The sequence below is a fragment of the Brassica oleracea genome, chromosome C5 (genome assembly GCF_000695525.1).
Source record: "Brassica oleracea var. oleracea cultivar TO1000 chromosome C5, BOL, whole genome shotgun sequence".
Taxonomy (NCBI): Eukaryota; Viridiplantae; Streptophyta; class Magnoliopsida; order Brassicales; family Brassicaceae; genus Brassica; species Brassica oleracea.
In genome coordinates, this window is record NC_027752.1 from 9,418,884 (window position 1) to 9,438,896 (window position 20,013).

Genomic DNA, 20,013 nt, shown 5'->3' on the forward strand with positions numbered 1-20,013 from the left:
CAAAAATATAAATTACCATTAAATGCAATTTTTCATGTCATATTAAACTATAAGATATGTCATCAATTTCAATAGCTATGTCATATTTGTTTTGTAAAATTGATTGTGTAAAGGATACGTGGTAAAATCACTTCGCAAATATAGTCCAGCGATACGACGGGAGAGTGAAGAGTGAGTTTTTTTACTTTTTTTGGCGCGTCAAGAAGCTGAGAGTCAAACTCAAATGTCAAAGAGAGCGCGTCGCCAATTTTCAGGGGAATTGACACGTGGCGGATATATGAAAAAGCAAGCCACTCTCATGGTGTGGTCACGCGAGTAAACTCAGCTGAATCTCTGAGACTGCTTTTCCTTGTCCTTGTTTTCCACGTGATCAAATCTTTTGTTTTGGTTTCTTCTACTTCAAGGTTGAACATTTCTGTGAGTAGCAGAGAGGAGAGAGAGAGGAGCAAATAACAATAATTTGTTTTAGTTACATTACATTAAAGTATCTGTAGAGAGACTCTTAGTAGACTTTGTCCTTGGTTCACAGGTTGCATAAAATAAGGAAACAAGAGAAAGACAACAACAACAACATTAAAGTTAGAATGAAAAATCAAATCACTGTCCTATAAAAATCTATATATACCTCTTGCAGCATCCTTCCTTTTCTTCTTCTCAGTTTTGTTGTTTGCAGTGCATACACACAAAAAAAAAGCTGTACTATCTGCGTCTTTTTCTTCTCTATCTGTTGAATGAAGCTGCAGCAGATGTGTCTTCGTAGTGTACTTTCCAAGCATTTCCGCTGTCTGTTTCACTACAAGCTTGGTTTGTGGTTGGGATAGCTGCAAGGTCTCCGTCTAAGCTCATTTGCTGCACTTCTGCTGATGACAGTATCTTTATGTTTTGCACGCAGTTCACAAATTCCCTGAAGAAATAGAAACAGACAAGAATAATCAGAATGTCTGAAATCTTTTTGACTGATTCAGAGAGATTTTGGTCTGGAACTTACTCCCAAGGATCATCACCAACGAGCAGTATATCGTTTTCATGATCTGTGTATACAAGCTTCCAGTCAGAGATTTGTGGATCCTCAAGCTGTCCTTCGATGCCAAACATTCTCGCCAAGTCATTCCTGAGCTCCTCGTAGCCGCTATAACGGGTAACATCTATTGATCTTCCCACTGACCCTCGTTTTTGAACCTTCATATTTTTGCGTTACAAAACATCTCAGTTGCAATAAGAATAGATCTTTGATTTGAGAGCGAGAGAAAGTGTTCTAACCTTTGTATATGTTCGCATTCGTTGAGCCTGATTGGGCCAGATTCCACCGTTCATAATCCCTGAATCATTGATGCCACCTATCTCATTTGAACCTCCGGACTTAAAGGGAATGCTGGGAATACCAAATGACTGAGAAGCACTGGACAGCTCTGTCTCGATGTCTCTTGGCGCATTGCCATAGTTGGGTACTACTAAGTTCTGAAAGTCCTTTTGAGAATAGAGAGCATCAGGATTCACAGCTTCGATATTACCAGCGAAAGCTAAGCTGTTTCTTGGATGCTGAGATTGTTGGAGGTCTCCATCAAAACCGAATGATGGTAATGGGAAAGTCTGTTGCTGCTGCTGTCCAGGGCCAACAACGACATCAGGACAATAAGTTGTTCCCGCTGTGGTTACATCGATTTGATCTGTTACTGCGGCTTTGAACTTGAACTGTTCACCAGCGCTCTTCAGATTCACCATGCCTTGTTGGACTGGATCAGATGCAGGTACAGATACTCCTTGTCCTTGTTGTTGATTTCTGCTCAGGAAATTCGTCGGTGAAACGTTATCATGTCCTGTGTTATTGGCGGATGGGGAGGTTGAACAAGAAGGAGCTTCTCCATCTATGTGACCAGACTGCGATCTTACAATAGGCTTATTATTATTCATATATCCTTGTTGCTGATGATGACTCGCCTGAATCTGTGGAGGCTGCATGAAGCTGTTATTATTACTCTGTGGCAAGGGCTGTTGATTCTGAGACGACAGAAGCTGTTGCAGTTGATGGCTTTGTGTCTGTTGCAGCGACGATAACTGTGGCTGTAAGGAAGAGCTTACCGGAGGAGGAGTTGACTGCTGCTGTTGCTGTAGTTTCTGCAGTAGCTGCAGCTGAAACTGTTGTGAGGGGCTTGGTTTTGATGATTGTTGTTGTTGCATCTGGAGTTGCTGAGGATTTTGTTGTAGTGAATGCATAGACGACTGTTCCTGCTGGTTTCTCAACAACTGGGTACTGTTGTGCAATTCCAACTGCTGCTGAAACTGCAATTCTTGCGCTGTCATTTGAGACGAGCCCTTATTCCCAGCGGAAACCATGTTCTGGTGGGTCATTTTAGCGCCATTAGAGAGCATTGACTGCTGCTGAGACTGAGTAAAACCAGCAGACTGATTCTGACAAGAGACTTGGTTAGAAACAACACTCACGCCATTGTTTACAGAACCTGAGTTATAACCCCCTTGCTGCTGATGCTGATGATGTTGCTGCTGCAGCTGTTGATGTGACATCTGTACTTGTTGCTGCAGCTGTTGTTGTTGTTGTTGTTGAGATTGCACCATGGCTGGTTGTGCTTGCATCTGTTGACTGATATGGCTAACCATGTTCGGTTTGTTGAACTGAGTAATCGCCGGAGAGAGGTTTGGGGATTGGAAGTTCAACAGCTTTGAATGGTCGTTGGGAGAAAAATTGTTAGGTAGGTTATAAGACGACGGTAGATGAGTAGTAGCAGCAGCAGCACCAGCGGACAATGGGTTGTTCTGCTGCATACTCATCCACTGAACCAGGCTTAAACCAGGAAACATCGAACTCTGCGCGTCTTTCATCCCAAACTCTTCTCCCATCCAAGGCATTGCTCTTTTGAAAGCGTTCTCCATGTCCAACTCATCATCTGCAACAGAAAAACTCAATGAGATTGTCTGAGAGATAGATGAAAGTATACATTTGAAGTAATCTTTACCTGGCATCCCTGGCTGTCTCGGGTACTTAGGTCTGAAAAACGGAGGAGGGCATATGTAAAACGGAGTTATAACTGGTTCAATCTCCCATATGGAGACTCGGCTTGGCCTATCTCCAGCTGTTGATTCATCCCATCCCACCTGAAGGTTACGCCATTGGGAGCCTTTCCATCTGACAGGGTCAAGATCACTAATACCGGTGACTGTACCCATATATCTTCGAACCCCACAATCCTCTGTCTCAAACATCATCCGGAACCGCATTCCAAGAGACACTTGAGCGTACAACGCTTTGTTGTACTTGGCTAGAGGAACTACAAACTCAGAAGGACTCGCTCTTGGGTTGAAGAAGATGGTGAAAGGGCTGCTGTTGGCATTGGCATGAGCTGCAGCTGCGAGAATCCCAATGTGCATACTGTCGCTGGATATGACCGATGAGGAAAGAGTCGGCGTTTGTCTGTTTGCACGTCTTATACCCAACGTCAGCTGTGATTTCTCATCTCTGCAACACAGCTCTTATGAGAAAAGTAAAGTCCATTTTCTGCTTTAGTGTTATGATCTAAGCATGAACTCATATACCTTACAAACAAAACTGAGTCCCCAGCGAATAGTCTCTTTGTACTAACAAAAACGCTCCAACCAGTGGTAAGCAAATGTCTTTTCGGTTGGCCTGAGATCAGATTACAGCAAAGGAAACAAATCAGACTTAAAGTTTATCAGTCCTTTTAAGATATAATAAACCAATCTTTGAGATGATTGATACCTCGATAGATATGTCTAAAGGTCCATGTAGTGTCGTGTAAATCTTTAGCTACGATCTCTTGTGCAGGGGGTTGCATTGAGAAATCCTATTTGAAGCATCCTCAAAAGTTTTAGCAAAAAATAAAATGAAACAAAACAGTTTGAGAGGTGCTTTGATCAGAGAGAGACATACAAGAGGAGGGAATATTTTCTCAGCAGCACGACGTGGTACAGAGAATCCACCGTGAGTGCTGGTGTCACTCGCTGTAAGAGTCTTGCAGAAAAACTCAGTGGGTTGTCTGTTTATCTTCAGACCCATATCAGAAGCTAGGAGTGCTTCTCTATCGTACTGATACACATTTTGAGTAAATGATCAAGCAAAGATTAGATTTTAAAGTTTTTTAAATCTCAACCACAAGTTAAAAAAATGATGGAGGGTGAAGATTCAGACCTTATTCACAGGTTGAAGAGTCATTTGGGCATAGACTTCATCGGTCTCTGTATCAGCCTGATTCAAAAAAAATTCACAAAAGCCATGATTAGCTCTCTTCTTTGATTTTGATTTCACAGGTTGGGGGCAAAAGAGGGGCTTACATGTAAAGTAACACTATGAAGCAAGCAAATGAGCTTAGAAGGAAGATTTGGGTAGTTTGGGATAAAATCGGTTTGCTTCTGCATCGATGCTGCAACCTGAAAAAAGAGTCCATTGGTCATACATATATCATGTACTTGGATCAATTGTTTCAAACGCTAAAGAATTGCGTTTGGAACCATACTTGCTCGCTATGTCCTTGAGGGAAGTAAACAACAAGACTTCCGACAGGAGGCAATGAAACAAGAGGACCAGCACAAGCGTGCCATAGCTGAGAATTGATTGCTTTCTTCTCTCCTGTTCATCACACCCAACAAAAAAAAAGAACAATTTTTTTAAAAAAAGAGAAATGTTTTGCGTATATTCAATGTAAAAGTCTGAAGCTTTAATCAAAAAAATTGCGGCATTTATGTAACAACAACCACTGTATTAAATACAGTGAAACGAACTCGATTTGTGCCTTTATGCTGACTAACTCCATGTCGGAATAGAATAAAAGAATCCAATTTTTGAAGAGATGAAATGCAGAAACTTTGATGAACTCCAAATCCAGAAAGCTTGAGAATGATTAAAAGGGTCGTACCTTCTGTTGGATTGGGATGAAATCCATTTGATGGAGCCTTCATGGTTCCCAAAAAAAAAAAAAAATTGTCTTTTCTTCTTCTTTTGTTGTTTCAAGGAAACAGAGTTCTTCAACAAATCTGTATTGCTCTAAAAAGGGGTAAAAGAGAAGAAAGCACAAGAAAGAAAAAACTAAATAATGATTTTCAAACAAAGGATCATTCTTCTGCTGAAAACTTCACTTTGAGCAAAGATTTAAGCTCTTAAAAAGCTTTTAAAACCTTTCTTTTTGGGTTTTTTCAGATTCTCAAGTGTTTTTTTCTTTCTTTCTTTCTTTCTTTCTTTTTGTTTTCGTTTTTTTTTTTTCTTTTTGAGATTTTAAGCCGATTGGGATCGGATACATGCGGAAAGATGAAATCTTTTCTTATGCCCTTTGACGTGGCACCCCCCACTTGATGTCTTCTTCTTCTCGGTCCCACCTTTTTTTATTTTCTTACTAATCATTTTTTATTTTCTTATCTTCTTCAGATTTTCATTAATGTTGTTGGATAGTCCACGGTTTTATAAAAATCTGTTAATTTTCCCTCTTTCGATTCACAACTGTAATTTTCAGTATATTTTAATGATGTGGAAATTTGTAGTGAAGAATGTATTTTTGTATGTCGGATTAAAACATGAGAAGCTTCAATACATTTAGAGATCGTGTTAAAGTATCTAGTAACAGGATATGTTTGATAAAACTGAGGATTAGGTTCGGCGGATCGAGAAATGTAAGCCGAATCAAGTAAACCTTTAATATTAAATAATCAAACCGTAAACAATGTAAACTCTTTTTTAGAAGAAAAGATGTCCCACTTTTTCTTCATACACAGATTCTTTGTTACTAAATAACTGATAAAAATTTTACCAAAAGAAAAAACTAATAAAAAGAAAAAGTGTTACCAAATAAAATATTTTTTATTATTATTAAACGAAGAATACCTTAAAGCACGTCGCGTATTTTGTTATTTGTCATAAATTGTAATGTGTATCTATACATATAATCACTGTTTATTTACATGGATTGGTCCAAAATGAGACATGTCCGTATAATGCGAAAAAGAACGAGTCATGAACCAAAAACACCTTGTAATTAATTGTTTATAATCAACTGATAAAGTAGTATTTTAAATTTGTTTATTAAGATTATAATAATATTCCTTTTGATACGCAATGGAGCACCCACTAGCCGCAAAAGGAGGAGACCTTCACATGTTTACAGAGCTACGGACATCATTATACTCCAATTAAAGCTAAACTTCATGTGTAATAATTAAAATTTTCAGGGAACTAAATTATTAATCTTCTCTGAGATTTTTTATAATATAAAGTTTTATTTTATTATGTTTGAAGTGCTTTACAATTCATCTGGACATGAGTAGAGTAGTTCCTTACTTTCAGCTCTCTACGTGTATATATAAATCTAGTAAAGCAATTTTCGTTTCAACGTCATCTTTCTTATCGATTTAATAATAGAGAACATTGTCTGGTTTTCATATGATTCAACTTTTTCTCTCCTGGTAAACATGTATTTAGTTGATAAAAACAGGTAGGAGTTGGAAAAAAAAAGTTGATAAAAACAGGTAATTTAATTTTTCTCTTTTTATTCTGTTTCGCCTGTTTTGAGAATATATCTATGTAGTGGGGGAGGTTTCAACCTAATTGTTATCTATGTAATTACTTATTAATAGACCAAAAAAAAAAGAACTTATTAAGTACTGAGACTAACTTATTCTCTGTTTAGATAAATGGGAATTTGATTTTGGAATAATTAAATATGTTTCGTGAACAACTCTGACTCTTTCTAAAGTAAATATTCTCTACTGGTTTTATGTCAATATATATTCTGAAGCTGATTGCTCAATTTATACACCTAGTATTGTTTAAAATCTCTTTTAGTTTGCCAAATATTCGAATATCGTTTAACAGCAAGAATCCAGGTATCCCTGTTAATCAACGTTTTGATCATAACACAATAAAATAAAGCCGTTTCGAGCTTGAAATAAATAATTTAAGTGGTAACCTTTCAGTGAAAACGTATGATATGTGACAACACTAGCTAGACATTAAGCAAAAACTAGAAGACCTCGTATAGTGTCAATCGTATAGAGGTTATTAGACAAATAATACCAGAGATTAGTTATAAAACAAATGTATAGGATGAAAGGCTCAAAAGATATGGCACCAAAAAGGTAAATCTCAACAAGACAACAAGGATGAGAGTAGGCATGCTTTAGGTTGTTTTCCCTTTTGGGTCAATATTTTCTGCGCGTGGAGCGCATATGTACGTAACAATTGATGTGTTTAGAAACCACTCCTCATCAAAACGAATTAACCATCTTAACAACACTCAATCATTGTTTAGATTAAATTCTAGGTGTATCACCTTTTTTACTTCACACTTTTGACTTTTGCCTCTATACAATATTAATATAAATATGCATTCAGGAAACTTTCCTCAGATCGAAATTGACATGTATTTTATCGTGTACTCACCGTATAAATAAAACTTGGTTTTTCGCTTTAAAATATATGAATTCCCCAATTCCTCCCTGCATTAATTTACAATTACAAAAAGGGTCAATATATAGTATAGTTTAATGTTTTTGTTTTTGTTTTTGTTTAAAACATTAAAGAAATGTATGTGCACGTGAGTGGAGGTGAGCATGCACGTGAGGTGTGGCAGACGGTGTTGGAAGAAACAGGCTCTAGACTCCGACCGAGTCTTTCGGTTTAACCAAAATGGTTTTGCTTTTGAGCGAGTGTGTGACTCTGTGTCTCTTCTCCTCTTTGTAACGACACTCTCTCTCTCCCTCGTTTGTTCTTATATTTCCCAACCAACAATATTCTATTTTCTGTAAACCGGATTTTAGACGATCTTAAATATCTTGTTTGCTCACTAACTTAATCCAGCAGTACAAGTAAAATACTATGTTCTTACAACGTCACTACTTAATTTTTATTAATCGGAATATCACGTACCAAAGCTAAGACTAATTCACACAATATGTGGAAAGATTCGTATATAACATTAATTTAAACCACTTATACCAAATATTATGAATCTTGATTGTCACATTTCTTGTGTATTTATTTTTTTTAATCTTATAAAAACCATAGATTCTATAAACAGTATTAGTATCCATTTTGTATATCATTTTCATAGATAATTAAGTTTTAGAGCCATTTATTTGTTTTGATCAGTATAAATTAAGAGATGCTCTAAGCGCACGAGACATATCGTGTCAAAACACTGTACATTACGCAATAGAAATCAACATCAATGCACATTTCCCATTCAAGCGTTGTCAAGTAATAAATATCATTTTCGTTCACGAAAGCCTAATATTTTATAGTCTTTTAAAAAACATTATTTTTATAGTCGTTTTCCATATACATATGTATGCATGGGTGTGTAGGCTACCACTGTTAAATTATGCAAACAATTATTTTGTGTAATATTCGAGAATATTGTTTGTAATACTACCTCCGTTTCCGAAAGCATGATGTTTTAGATTTTTTTCTTGTTCCACAAAGATAGATTTTCTATATTGTTAAGGTACTTTTTTATACTTTTGAGGAACATTAATTGAGAATATTTGAATTGATTAAATTTTATTGGTGGAAAGTGTATAAGAAAATAAAATATAAATTAAATTATAAACATTTATTAAATTCTTAATAAACGTGCATACTCTAGAAAATCTTAGGTTTCAGGAACAGAGAGAATATTATTTAGACAAAAAAGCATGTGACTGCTGGTAATGAGTATTACATGATGAGGGATAAAAATTATAGAGAGATTGGTCAAACCCAGACAGCTTCTACATATCTAGAGACAGCTGCACATGTATGTCATTTATTGATGCTTATACATATAGCGTGTAGATACGTTTATGCTAAACTCTCTCTTATACTAGTAAATTACAAAACCAAGGATTTTTTTTTTTTTGAAACACCACAAAACCAAGGATATTATATATTTCCACTGCTTAATACCGTGAACTTCTTGTTTTGTGTAGTTTTTTTTAAATTTTTTTGTTCAAACGTTTTGTGTAGTTAAATATGCTTTTATTTTACTTAAGAATCTAAGATGTTCGTGGCCACTCCAAATTTTGTTCTCCTTCTCACCGTGATCTCTCGGCGTAAGGAAGAGATCGCAATTGAATATTTTCAAAAAAATTATTACGTAACTGTTTAGGGTTTAATCTTCTAGCTTCTTTACCACCGTGATAATATATATCTCAATATCGTATATATATGAATACCTTTTAATTAATTGTACAAAAAGCTTTTGATCGAACATGTACACTTTTTCTTTTGAAAAACTAGAATTAATTTTCAGTATTATGACACCAGCTGATATTGGCTTAAGTCATCCACATAGTTGAGATGGGTAAACATATTTTCTTAGTTACATATGGAATGATATACCACTCTACCTTTATACTCACTGCTCTATTCAACATTTTGAGGTATAGAGATAAATAGCAAACTTTTCGGATTCTTTCTCACTTATAAAAAAAAAATCATCACTCCGATTCCAATAACTTCAACTGAAAACCATTAACTTAAACTGTAAAGAACGATGTTGTGAAACATAAGTGAATCCGTTAAATAAACTGAGGTACAAACTGCATTACTGTGAGTAGGCCTGGGCGTTCGGGTACCCGTTGACGTTCGGGTTGGGTTTTTCGGATTTCAGTTCTCTTTTATAACACCTCCTAGGTCCCATTCTAATAAATTTTCAAGTACGGGTCGGGTTCGAATATAACACATCGGGTTCGGGTCGGTTTTGTATCACATCATAGAACCCATAAACTAATCATATATCATTCGGATTCGGGTTATATCAGATCGGTTCGGATATACCCGAAATAAAATCTAAAATTTAAAAGTAAAAGTAAAACGTAAGAAATATATATTTATTTTTATATAATTAAGTATTTAAGGTAGTTATTTAAATTTTAAATACTCAGGCTTTAATTGGTGACCATTTATTGAATGGAATAAATGGAAAAAGAGTTGAACAAAAATTCATTTGAAGAAATGAATTGAAAAAAAAAATTGAAAAAAGAGGAACAAACGTTCCATATCAAAATTAGAGGAGGAAAATATTTCTTCTTTAGTTCAATTTATATGAGGAAAAGTGAGGAATGAAATGGGCCCACATATTACTAATTTGACAAAAAATTCAAGTTAGCTGGTATCATTTTACAGGAATAACAAATTCATCATATTTTTTTCCATAAAACATGGTCACCAATTACAGATTTATTGTTAGATATATTATTTTGGACATTCGGATTGGTTTCTTCGGATATTTTTTTGGATTTTTCGGTTTTTTCGGTTTTTTGGATTACTGTTCAGGTTCGGTTAATAACACTTCGGGTTTGGATATGTTTTGTGCCACCTTATAAGATCCATTCAGATATTTTTTATATTTCGGACCGGATACGAATCGGATTCGGTTCGAATTTCAGGTTACGGATATTATGCCCATGACTAACTGTGAGTATATTCATGAGAATACAAATCAAACGCTATGTTTCTTTATCGCACACCAAGCTAACCCCTCTTTTCCGTATGATAACTTTTACCAACTCCGTAAATTATAGATCCCCATTACTGCTTAACCTATAGTGTATACACTAATCACTATGGAACACATGCACAATGATAACATGTACATGAATTCAAACGATTTATTCTATATAGTTATTTTGATCTTTATAAGAATGACACGTATTCAACAAATTTGCAACCAACTAAGGACAATACAACCAATGGAAGAAGGTTTAGAGTATGTGGGAACCAACATTAGTTAAAGCGACGATTATGCGACAAGACGCAACTACTTCTCCCTTTCTCACAGTCATCAATCAACGGAGAATCTTACTATCAACATTACACGTTGTTCCTTTTTCTCCATTTATTTTTCTTACTTTCCCTTTCCTCTCTTGTCATTGTACCCATGTATGATAGAAAGGACAATCGATCCAAATTATAATAAATAATAGTACTCCTAGTTCACAATAACAAAAAGACTTGCAGGTGTAGTATTGCAGAATTAGAATAGTCCGCAATCTAAAACAGAATAATCAACAAATTTGAAATGGAAAATATTTGATCAAAAAAATTATGATCATATATTTATATATATAGTTGATCGAATGACCATCTCGATCGATTGATATTACAAATTCGATCGATTGATATTACAAATTGGCGTTGTATAGTGCTGCTGCATATGCATAATTCACATGGCTTGTGATTCGGTGCAGTGCACCTCAAAGTATAAGACATGACAACACAAATTAAAGAAATCAATCTTTCTTTTTCATAGTTACTTTTGAATTTATCTTTGGATAGAAAATCAAATAACTGATTACACGAATTTGTGGTCATCTTTCTCGTGAGTTCAAATTAAATACTATTTTCAATGATGATATGAAGTATGTACGAGTAGTACGACAACATATGAATGTAAATATATACTAACATATACATTGATTTCTCATTGTACAAACGTAAACAGGTTTCTTGGGTTTTTTTCCCCACATAATTGATATATAAATTAAACTAGATGATAATCCGTGCGTATGCGTGGAGTTAATTTTTATTATAATGCTTGTTTATTAAATAGTTTTAACATTTTGCAACACTACAATCTTTATCGACTATAAAATGACGAATACAAATGTTGGTCTCTTAAATGTATCATCGTTGTTGAAAAGTTAACGTATTACATATTATTTTAATTATTTTTAAGACTTCATATGCACAAAAAAAATTATTGTGGGTGATACAAATCACCAAAACCAAATAGGCAACATCAGTTGAATAATGACGAAAGGGGATTGAGTTTTCAGCTCTCGATTTGTTTACTATTAATTTTCCATAAGTGATTTCATTTTCCACCTCTATAAAACTGTATTTTCGTTCTCGTCTTTGTTGCATTGATATGAGTTTAGTTTCTTTTTTTAACTTCTTCAATGAATTTGGTGAATTACATAAGTGTCAATGTAAAAAGATGGACATCTGTAAAAATTAGTTCCACTCCAGATACATATCTAAGAATCAAAATTTTTAAGAAAATCACTGGCAAACTATATTAACAGGTTAGTGTTCATATCTAATATATCAAGCTATTGTAGAATATAAGTGCATACGCGAAATATAAATGTTTGTCTAGTATATATTCACCAGTTTTATCTAAAAATCATCTAATCTTAGAACAACAAAACAAATTACTTATTTTATTAGCCTAGACCTTTGAGGTTTAGTTACTTAAGAGTATACAAATAAAACTATATATAATACTTTACCATTCTAGTATATGTAAATTATGTATAAACTAAGACCTGTTTGATTTATTAAATGATAAATCAGAAAACTTATAATAAATAGTTCAAATCTATCATTCTTACGATTATAATAGTTAGATAGGATATTATGGAGAAACAATATTAGACGAATGATCAAATCTCTCATTTTTCAAACAAACTCAAAAGGAGGTGATTGGAATCTTGTCATGATATTTCATTAAAAACTTTTTAAGAATAAAAATCAAGACTAAATTATTTAATCTGAATGAAATTATATATATATATATATATATAGTACTTCCAATATTAAAAATCACTTCGATTTGAAGAAGTGTGTTTCACGGATTCTCAGGATGAAATAAGATATCAGAAACCACCTATTTTAAAAATAAATTTGTATACATAAAAGTATATATATTAAAGTAATCACATAAATTAAAACCAATACCTTTTGTTAATTTACAATCACGTTTTTGGTAAATAAATCAAAACAGTCATTTTATTTACTCTATATGATATAAATTAAAATTTATTGATATTGACATAGATATATAGTATATTTTAATATAATTATTTACTATTGACACTTTCTACTCATATTATTTTTTAACATTTGTATATTTGCTGTAAGAAAAATTTAAACCATTAATCACAAAATTTTTAATGTGAGATTTTTCAATACAAATTTCAAAATTAAAATATTAAGATCTCAATAATTTTTCACTGGAAATTTTAAAATTAACATATTTATATATTTGTATATAGTACATAATTTATTTCAAATGATATTAATATATATATATATATATATAATACGAATATCTATTAATGAAACTTCATATTCATACGATTTATTAGGGTTGGACATTTTATCCGATATCCGAACCCGTATCTGAATCCGATCTGAAGTAGCAAAATACCGAACGGTTATTGAATTCGAAGAGATTGGATATCCAAACCCAAACGGGTAATATCCGAACCCGAACGAGTAATTTCCAAACCCGAATGATATCCGAAGATAACCAAACATAAGTATACTTAACTCTATATTTCTAGTTTACTCCTCTCATTTTATTCAAAAAATTTATATTAATGATGCACATTGCTTAAAATTAGATAACATACATATAGTTATGGATAAAATCATTTGCTACCCACTTAAAATACAGATCAAGCTCTTGTTTCTTGCATTAACAAATGTTGCATCTAAAATTACAAAACAATAACTAAATTAGTGGTTTTCTGTTTTTAAAGTTTTATATAAATTTTTATCTCCAAACCTATTAAAATATTAATCTTTTGAAAATTAGTAAACCAGTTAAGTTAAAAATATATTTTAAATACAAAAAAACTTAAACAATGAATAATTTATTTAATTTTTCATCAAAATTTAGATATCCGAACCCGACCCAAAATATCTGAACCCAAACATAAAATACCCGAACCAGACCCGAAGTGTAGAAATACCCGAACATGTTCTATACCTTTATAATGAAATATCCAAAAATCCTAAATACCCGATACGAACCCGAACGTGTATCTGAACGCTCACCCCTATGATATATGATCATTTGTATTTTGATTGAACAGAAAAAAAGTTAAACCATTGATCACAAAATTTTCAATGCGGAACTTTTGCCACTTTTAGTAATTTATAGTCGTTTTTTAAAATTCAAAATATAACATATAAGAAAAAATCTAATTTTTTTTATTATATCTTTAACGTGATTGTTTAATTTCTTTTAATAATATAAAAGTAAACAAAAAAGAGAGATGATACAAAAATTGTTATCAATTATGTATTATTCATAATCATTAATTGTCATATATATGTTAACCATTTTAGGTAATTCCGTAGCATTTATTTAAGAAAGAAAAAATATTCTTTGGTACACTAATAATTAATTTGATAGTTAGTTTAATAAAAAATATATTATAAGTTATTATGGACCAACTTATTTTTTTAAGAATTCTAAAAATTATCCTCGTGATGACACGTGGCTACGAAAACATGTTGTAATGCTTCAGGATTAATATATAGGGGATTTAGACATCAATATGAAAAAATAAAATAAGGTCTAGCTTTTTGAGAGAGTCTAAATTAAACATAAACTTTCAAACAAAGTTGGGCTTTTAAATATAATTTCAGTTATTGTTATTTAGAGAAAAAATAAACACTTGTTTTGGACACGGGTAGCTCATGCTTTTAATAAGGTGCTATTTCAGCGATATTAGACATACTCCATTAATTTAGACTCGAATATGAGACTATCGATGACTAAAAGATGAAGAAGAAAAAAAGAAAAAGATGTACATTTTCTTATGATACGACGAGATAAGGCCATAAGAGCACTTCCAATATTACGAGGAGTTTTTAGTATTTGAAGAAAAATAAAAAAATAAAATTAAGAGAGAAAATGAGTAAAAGTTCTTAGTTATGAGTTTTTAAGAAACTATGGGATACTAAAAAACACATATCATTTAAATAGATGATTATTTAGTTTAAAGAAAATAAAAAATAAAAAAATAATTTTAATACTAATATTTTCATGATTTCTAACTATTGGAAGTGCTCTAATGGCAAAAAGTAACAATGCAAGTAAAAGTAGTTAGCCATGACAATAGATGGCGGAACAATCCAATAAATGTAGTGGAATAACATATGCTAACTCACTCCATGTTTAAAAGAATAATGGTTTAAACCTTTTTTTTGTATTTCGAAATTAATGTTTTATTGAAAAAAAAAAATTAATGTTTTACACATTTATTAATATATTTGATTAAATTTTTTAATATCAATTAAAAGGTAAAAACATTAATGGTTGAACCTTTTTTGAAAGAACAAATTTAAAATATAAATATTTATGGTTTTATAGTATATGTGAAAAATTAGAAAGATCAATCTTTTGTATGACTTTTTTTATCGTTCCACTGAATACTTACACAAAAGACAATACATCGTATTCACGTTGGTACAGCATTACCGATCAATGGCAACATATGTTTCATAGATCCACCATTTATTTTGATCAAACATGGAGATAATGATGCCCTTTATCAAAAAAAAAAAAAACATGGAGATAACGAGTCAGCTCTCCAAACTTTCACTTCTTTTTTTGAAAGCAAAACTTTCACATTTTGGAGTAAACAAAACAGTTTGTAAAGAAGAAAAAACATGCATGGGAATTGGGACATGCAGAAAGAAAACCAAACATATATGAAATATAGTATTTCATCCGTTCCACAAAGATAGACTTTTTAATATTTTCACACATGTTAAAAAACACATTAAACTGCCATAATAAATGTATCATTTTCGGTAATTTTCAATAACTTTTAACTAATAGTAATTCAATAAAATCAATTAATTTTTTCAAAGTTTACAATTTTTCATAGAAAACACAAAAAATACATTTTTCTGAAACAAAATTTTTTTCTAAAAAGTCTATTGTCATGGAACGGAGGAAGTATATGCTAATGATATTGTGCGTATGTATTGCTTTGTGATTGAGGACATAAGAGCAAACAGAATGATTCGGTATAATGAAATTCCACAGCTGGTGGCGTTGGAAATGCAATTGGAATGATCCCATGTTAGGTTTTTACATGCCATCACTCCACATGCCTCTCTTTCCGCTCCCCCTCCTTTTCTTTTTTTTTTGTTTAATCACTATCAATCTTATAACTCTCCTCTAATCTATCGCTAAATTAATCTAATCATTCTCGGCATTAATTAATCTCCTTTAATTATGCTTATTAATATATCTTTTTTTCTTGTGTTCAAAAAAATTATATCTTTTCGTGCTATTTAATTCAGTTGATATAACTAGAAAGCCTACTTATTTTTTTTTCCATTCTCAGATACGCACTTTTCATATTTTTAACTCTTTTATTTGAATTTTTCAATGGAAAAAAAAATCTATGTACTATAATATTCTCTCTGTTTTAAATTAAGTATCGTATAGCATAAAAAATTTCATTGCAAAATATGTGTTATTTTATGATTATAATGCAACTTTCTATTGATTTATCTTTTTTGTTCCTAATAAACTAAGATAAAAAATAAATTCAATGCAATTGTAATGGTGAAACAAGGGCAAAATTAAAATTTTAAACAATTTTTAAATTTATGTGTAAAATTCTTGAACGACAATTAGTTTAAAACGGAAGGGAATATATTCTCTCTATTTCACAATGATTTATGTTTTGAAGTTTTCGCATATGTTAAATTTTGATTATAAATAACTTAATTTTTAATTCTTGTGATTAATTATTTTTCATAGCTAATCTATATATGACGAGCCTTGAGGAGTTGAGGTCCATATAGCTAACATTTTTCTTAATGAAGCAACGTGTGTTCTATATTTAGGGTCTGACTGGTTCAAACGCAGCGGTTGCGGTTGCGGTTGCGGGAGTTTGTAGATGTGGGCAGTTGCGGTTTCTAGCGGTTTTAAGAGATTTGTACGACTGGTACTGCGGTTAAAAATTGGTGCGTTTGCGGATGACTTATGACTGGTTAACTACCAAATGCGGTAACAGTCAAATAATAAATTAACAATATTTACATTTAATATAATTATAAGAATATCAAAAATCGTAAAATTATAATAAATATAAAATTTATTTTTAGAAAGTTATAATTTTAATTTTTGAAAATTTATTGAAATTGTTTTTATTATAAAATTTTATAATATTAATTAAAATATAATATATATATTTAATATTTTCATAATTTCAATTTGAAATTTTTTATTAAATATTTTTACTTTTGTATATATATTGTTTAAAAAAAAAGAAAAAAATTTTACCCTCCCGCAACCGCAAACGTTAGCTGTAGCCAGCTTTTGAATTTATGAGATTCGGGGCGGTTTGAAGCGGTTTGAAGCGGTTTAGAGCTATTTAAATGATTGTTGCAAACCGCCGACAACCGCTACCAACCGCAAAAGCTGCGTTTGCGGGTGGTAGCGGGAAAACCAGTCGCCCCCTTAATTATCGGTCGTAAAACGCTAATTTCACCACAATCAAACCTAGAACTATATGGAATTCAGGGGCGAGACAAGGATATGACAGTTCTTCGATCTTGATTTTTTTTGTTGATAGATAGAGAGATTCACCGACCAAGGTGTCGTCGTTTCGCGGTCCCCTCAACATTTGCTTAGAGCTTCATCTATCTCTGTTAACTAGAAACTAGATATTACATTAAATGTTCTTGTATTCTTGTCTGCTTTATGCTTCAATCCCGAAACTTTCTAAAAGTATAAACACATACAAAAATGTGTTATACGACCCTATATTTCGAATAAGACTACATATGAAAAAAACTGCTAACAATCGATATTCAATCATGGTTGCAATCGCCAAAACCTACATGTTCGATTTAACTGTAAAGTATAAACATACTCTAAATGCAAAGTCTGGTAGATAAAACTAAATATATTGGAGTGGCCTAGCTAGCTACAAGCGAGTTACAAGTATTGCTGTTCGATTGCGTAGAAAAATATATAACAATCAAATATCTTATTATCATATCCGTTGAACTTGTTGCTTTTCAGCTCGACTAAGAATGCGATATCAGTCAAGTATGTTATTATTTTTGCCTTTCATATGTGGTTTGTAATTGGAGACACCAACCAAAACTTAAAACTTGTCTTGGTCACCTGGTGGGACTGAATCATCTATAGGCACTACAGCACCATATACTCTAGAAATTTCAAGAATTTAGAATCGTTAAAATTAGTCGTTTTCTATTTGTATTTGAATAACTGGACAAGTTTGATCTGGTTTGGCGTTGACATAGGTTGAAGTCGGATGAGAACTACGTTTGTAAATGGATTAGATCATATGTTGTTGGTTAATACGGACCACTAAGGTCCCAATCACCAGGTATCTTGTTTTTCCTAATTTTCTTGGATTTTTTTTTGCTAAAGTTTTATTATTTCCCACATCTTACATTTATAAGAACATAATGTGGAAAAATGTTATCCAATATTGTCAAATGATTTTAAAAATAAAATTTGTTATCATAAAATAATTTGTTTGAAGAATTTTGTAGTAATTTGTTTCACCTAGGCCTGGGCATTTTAACCTGGACCCGAAGACTCGAACCGGAACCGACCCAAAAATATTCGACCCGGAACCGGACCGGAAATTTACAAGTATCTTTTGGGTCTAAATTTTTTTTACCCGAAAGAACCGGAACCGAAAATGAACCGACCCGAATAGATCCGGACCCGAAAAGAACCGACCCGAATAAACCCGACCCGATAAGAACCGATTTGTACCCGACTTAAAAACATGTATATCTAAAACTATGATGTTTTTGTGTACTATTTTATATATATTATTTTATGATTTAGTTGAAATATCTTTTGTTAACAACATTTGTTATTATTTTTTAACATTTTTAAAGTAATATAAAGCTTTAAAATGTAAAATTTAGAGTTTTAAAATGTTTTATTTTAATTATTAATAGTTTCATTTAAGTTGTTTTGTAAAATTTTAGATATATATGACAAATATTCAACTAAAGTTGATGGAATTGAGTATATCATGTCCTTTTCAGATCCTAAATACCCGAATCCGACCCAAACCCGATATGGACCCGAAAAATTATGGGTATTTTATGGGTATTTTAATTATAGACCTGAACCGATCCGGATCCGAGAAGAACCGACCCGAACCCGAATCGAAAATTTCTAAGTACCTATTGGGTCTAAATATTTAGGACCCGAAAAGACCCGGACCCGAAAGGAACTGGCCCGAACCCGACCCGAATATCCGAACGCCCAGGCCTACTTTCACCGGTTAGGTTTATTCTCCAAATATTGTCTATAGATGCCGTCATACTGATAGATTCATCGGACGGTAATATACGTAAAGACGAAGACACGTTTCAGAATTCAACACCGAATAGAACTGTGGAACCTATCTGTTAACATGCCGGAAGCAAAAATGAATTACCCTCCTTTTTATTCCCTCCCCACTCATGTTCAATCAACTCCCCACTCATGTTCAATCAAATGTCACAACTCTTTATAGACCTCGAGGCTCATGTGTGGTGGTAAGATAAGAACAGCTTTAGTCAAAAAAAAAAAAAAAAAAGATAAGAACAGCTTTTACTAGTTTTTATACTACCTTTTGAAACCAAGTTTGACTTATATCACCCTAAATCAAAATTCCTTAAAACACGCTTTATACTTTAGATAACGCACCAAAATACACACTGAACCTACATTTTTTAACTAGCTGCGACGTTTTTCGACCCCAAAACGGTATTGCTAAATTAGCCCAATACATATATCAATAATATAGCACGTGAGTCTCTTCTATTTCGCAATTCCAATTTATTTTAGGCCCATCCTAATATTGATTTCTCCCTAATATTTGACAATTTAACGAAGCCCACCCTTGATGATGTTTATTTCTGAGATATGATGATAGAAAATATATTATCAATACACCATAATCTGTAACGCTAATCAACAATAGTACGGTTATAGCTTCATTATACATACAGGAAAAATGATCGCTGACTACGTGAAGTATTAGCCTGCTAACCATGCAAACTAAATTAATGTATACCTAGCTATACGAAATATATGTTATGCATGACAACGTTTCTCAACTTAATGATATTATGTAGTTAACATCACGAGTTTAGTTTCATTCATCCAAAAACGAATGTATATGTCAGAGACTGTTTAAATATCTCGTTTCATCAATTAAAACATGACCGACCATACTATAATTTAACTAAAATTGATTTTAACCAACGTTTTAAAA

General features: G+C 32.5%; 1 protein-coding gene across 2 annotated transcripts; it reads right to left on the reverse strand.

Annotated features, from left to right (window-relative positions):
* Window positions 1–443: 443 nt before the first annotated feature.
* LOC106295312 (auxin response factor 19) lies at window positions 444–5,212 on the reverse strand. 2 transcript variants are annotated; one of them, XM_013731180.1, is made up of 12 exons: window positions 4,887–5,212; window positions 4,488–4,600; window positions 4,306–4,401; window positions 4,163–4,219; window positions 3,905–4,060; window positions 3,734–3,818; window positions 3,550–3,640; window positions 2,973–3,472; window positions 2,385–2,903; window positions 1,261–2,354; window positions 989–1,179; window positions 444–904 (listed from the first exon to the last, which is right to left on the reverse strand). In XM_013731180.1, the coding sequence occupies exons 1-12, from the start codon at window positions 4,927–4,929 to the stop codon at window positions 721–723; spliced, it is 3,129 nt and encodes a 1,042-aa protein (XP_013586634.1). In that variant the 5' UTR covers window positions 4,930–5,212; the 3' UTR covers window positions 444–720. The 2 variants fall into 2 exon arrangements, with proteins under 2 accessions (XP_013586634.1, XP_013586633.1); XM_013731179.1 differs by having other exon boundaries at window positions 1,261–2,903.
* Window positions 5,213–20,013: the final 14,801 nt, after the last annotated feature.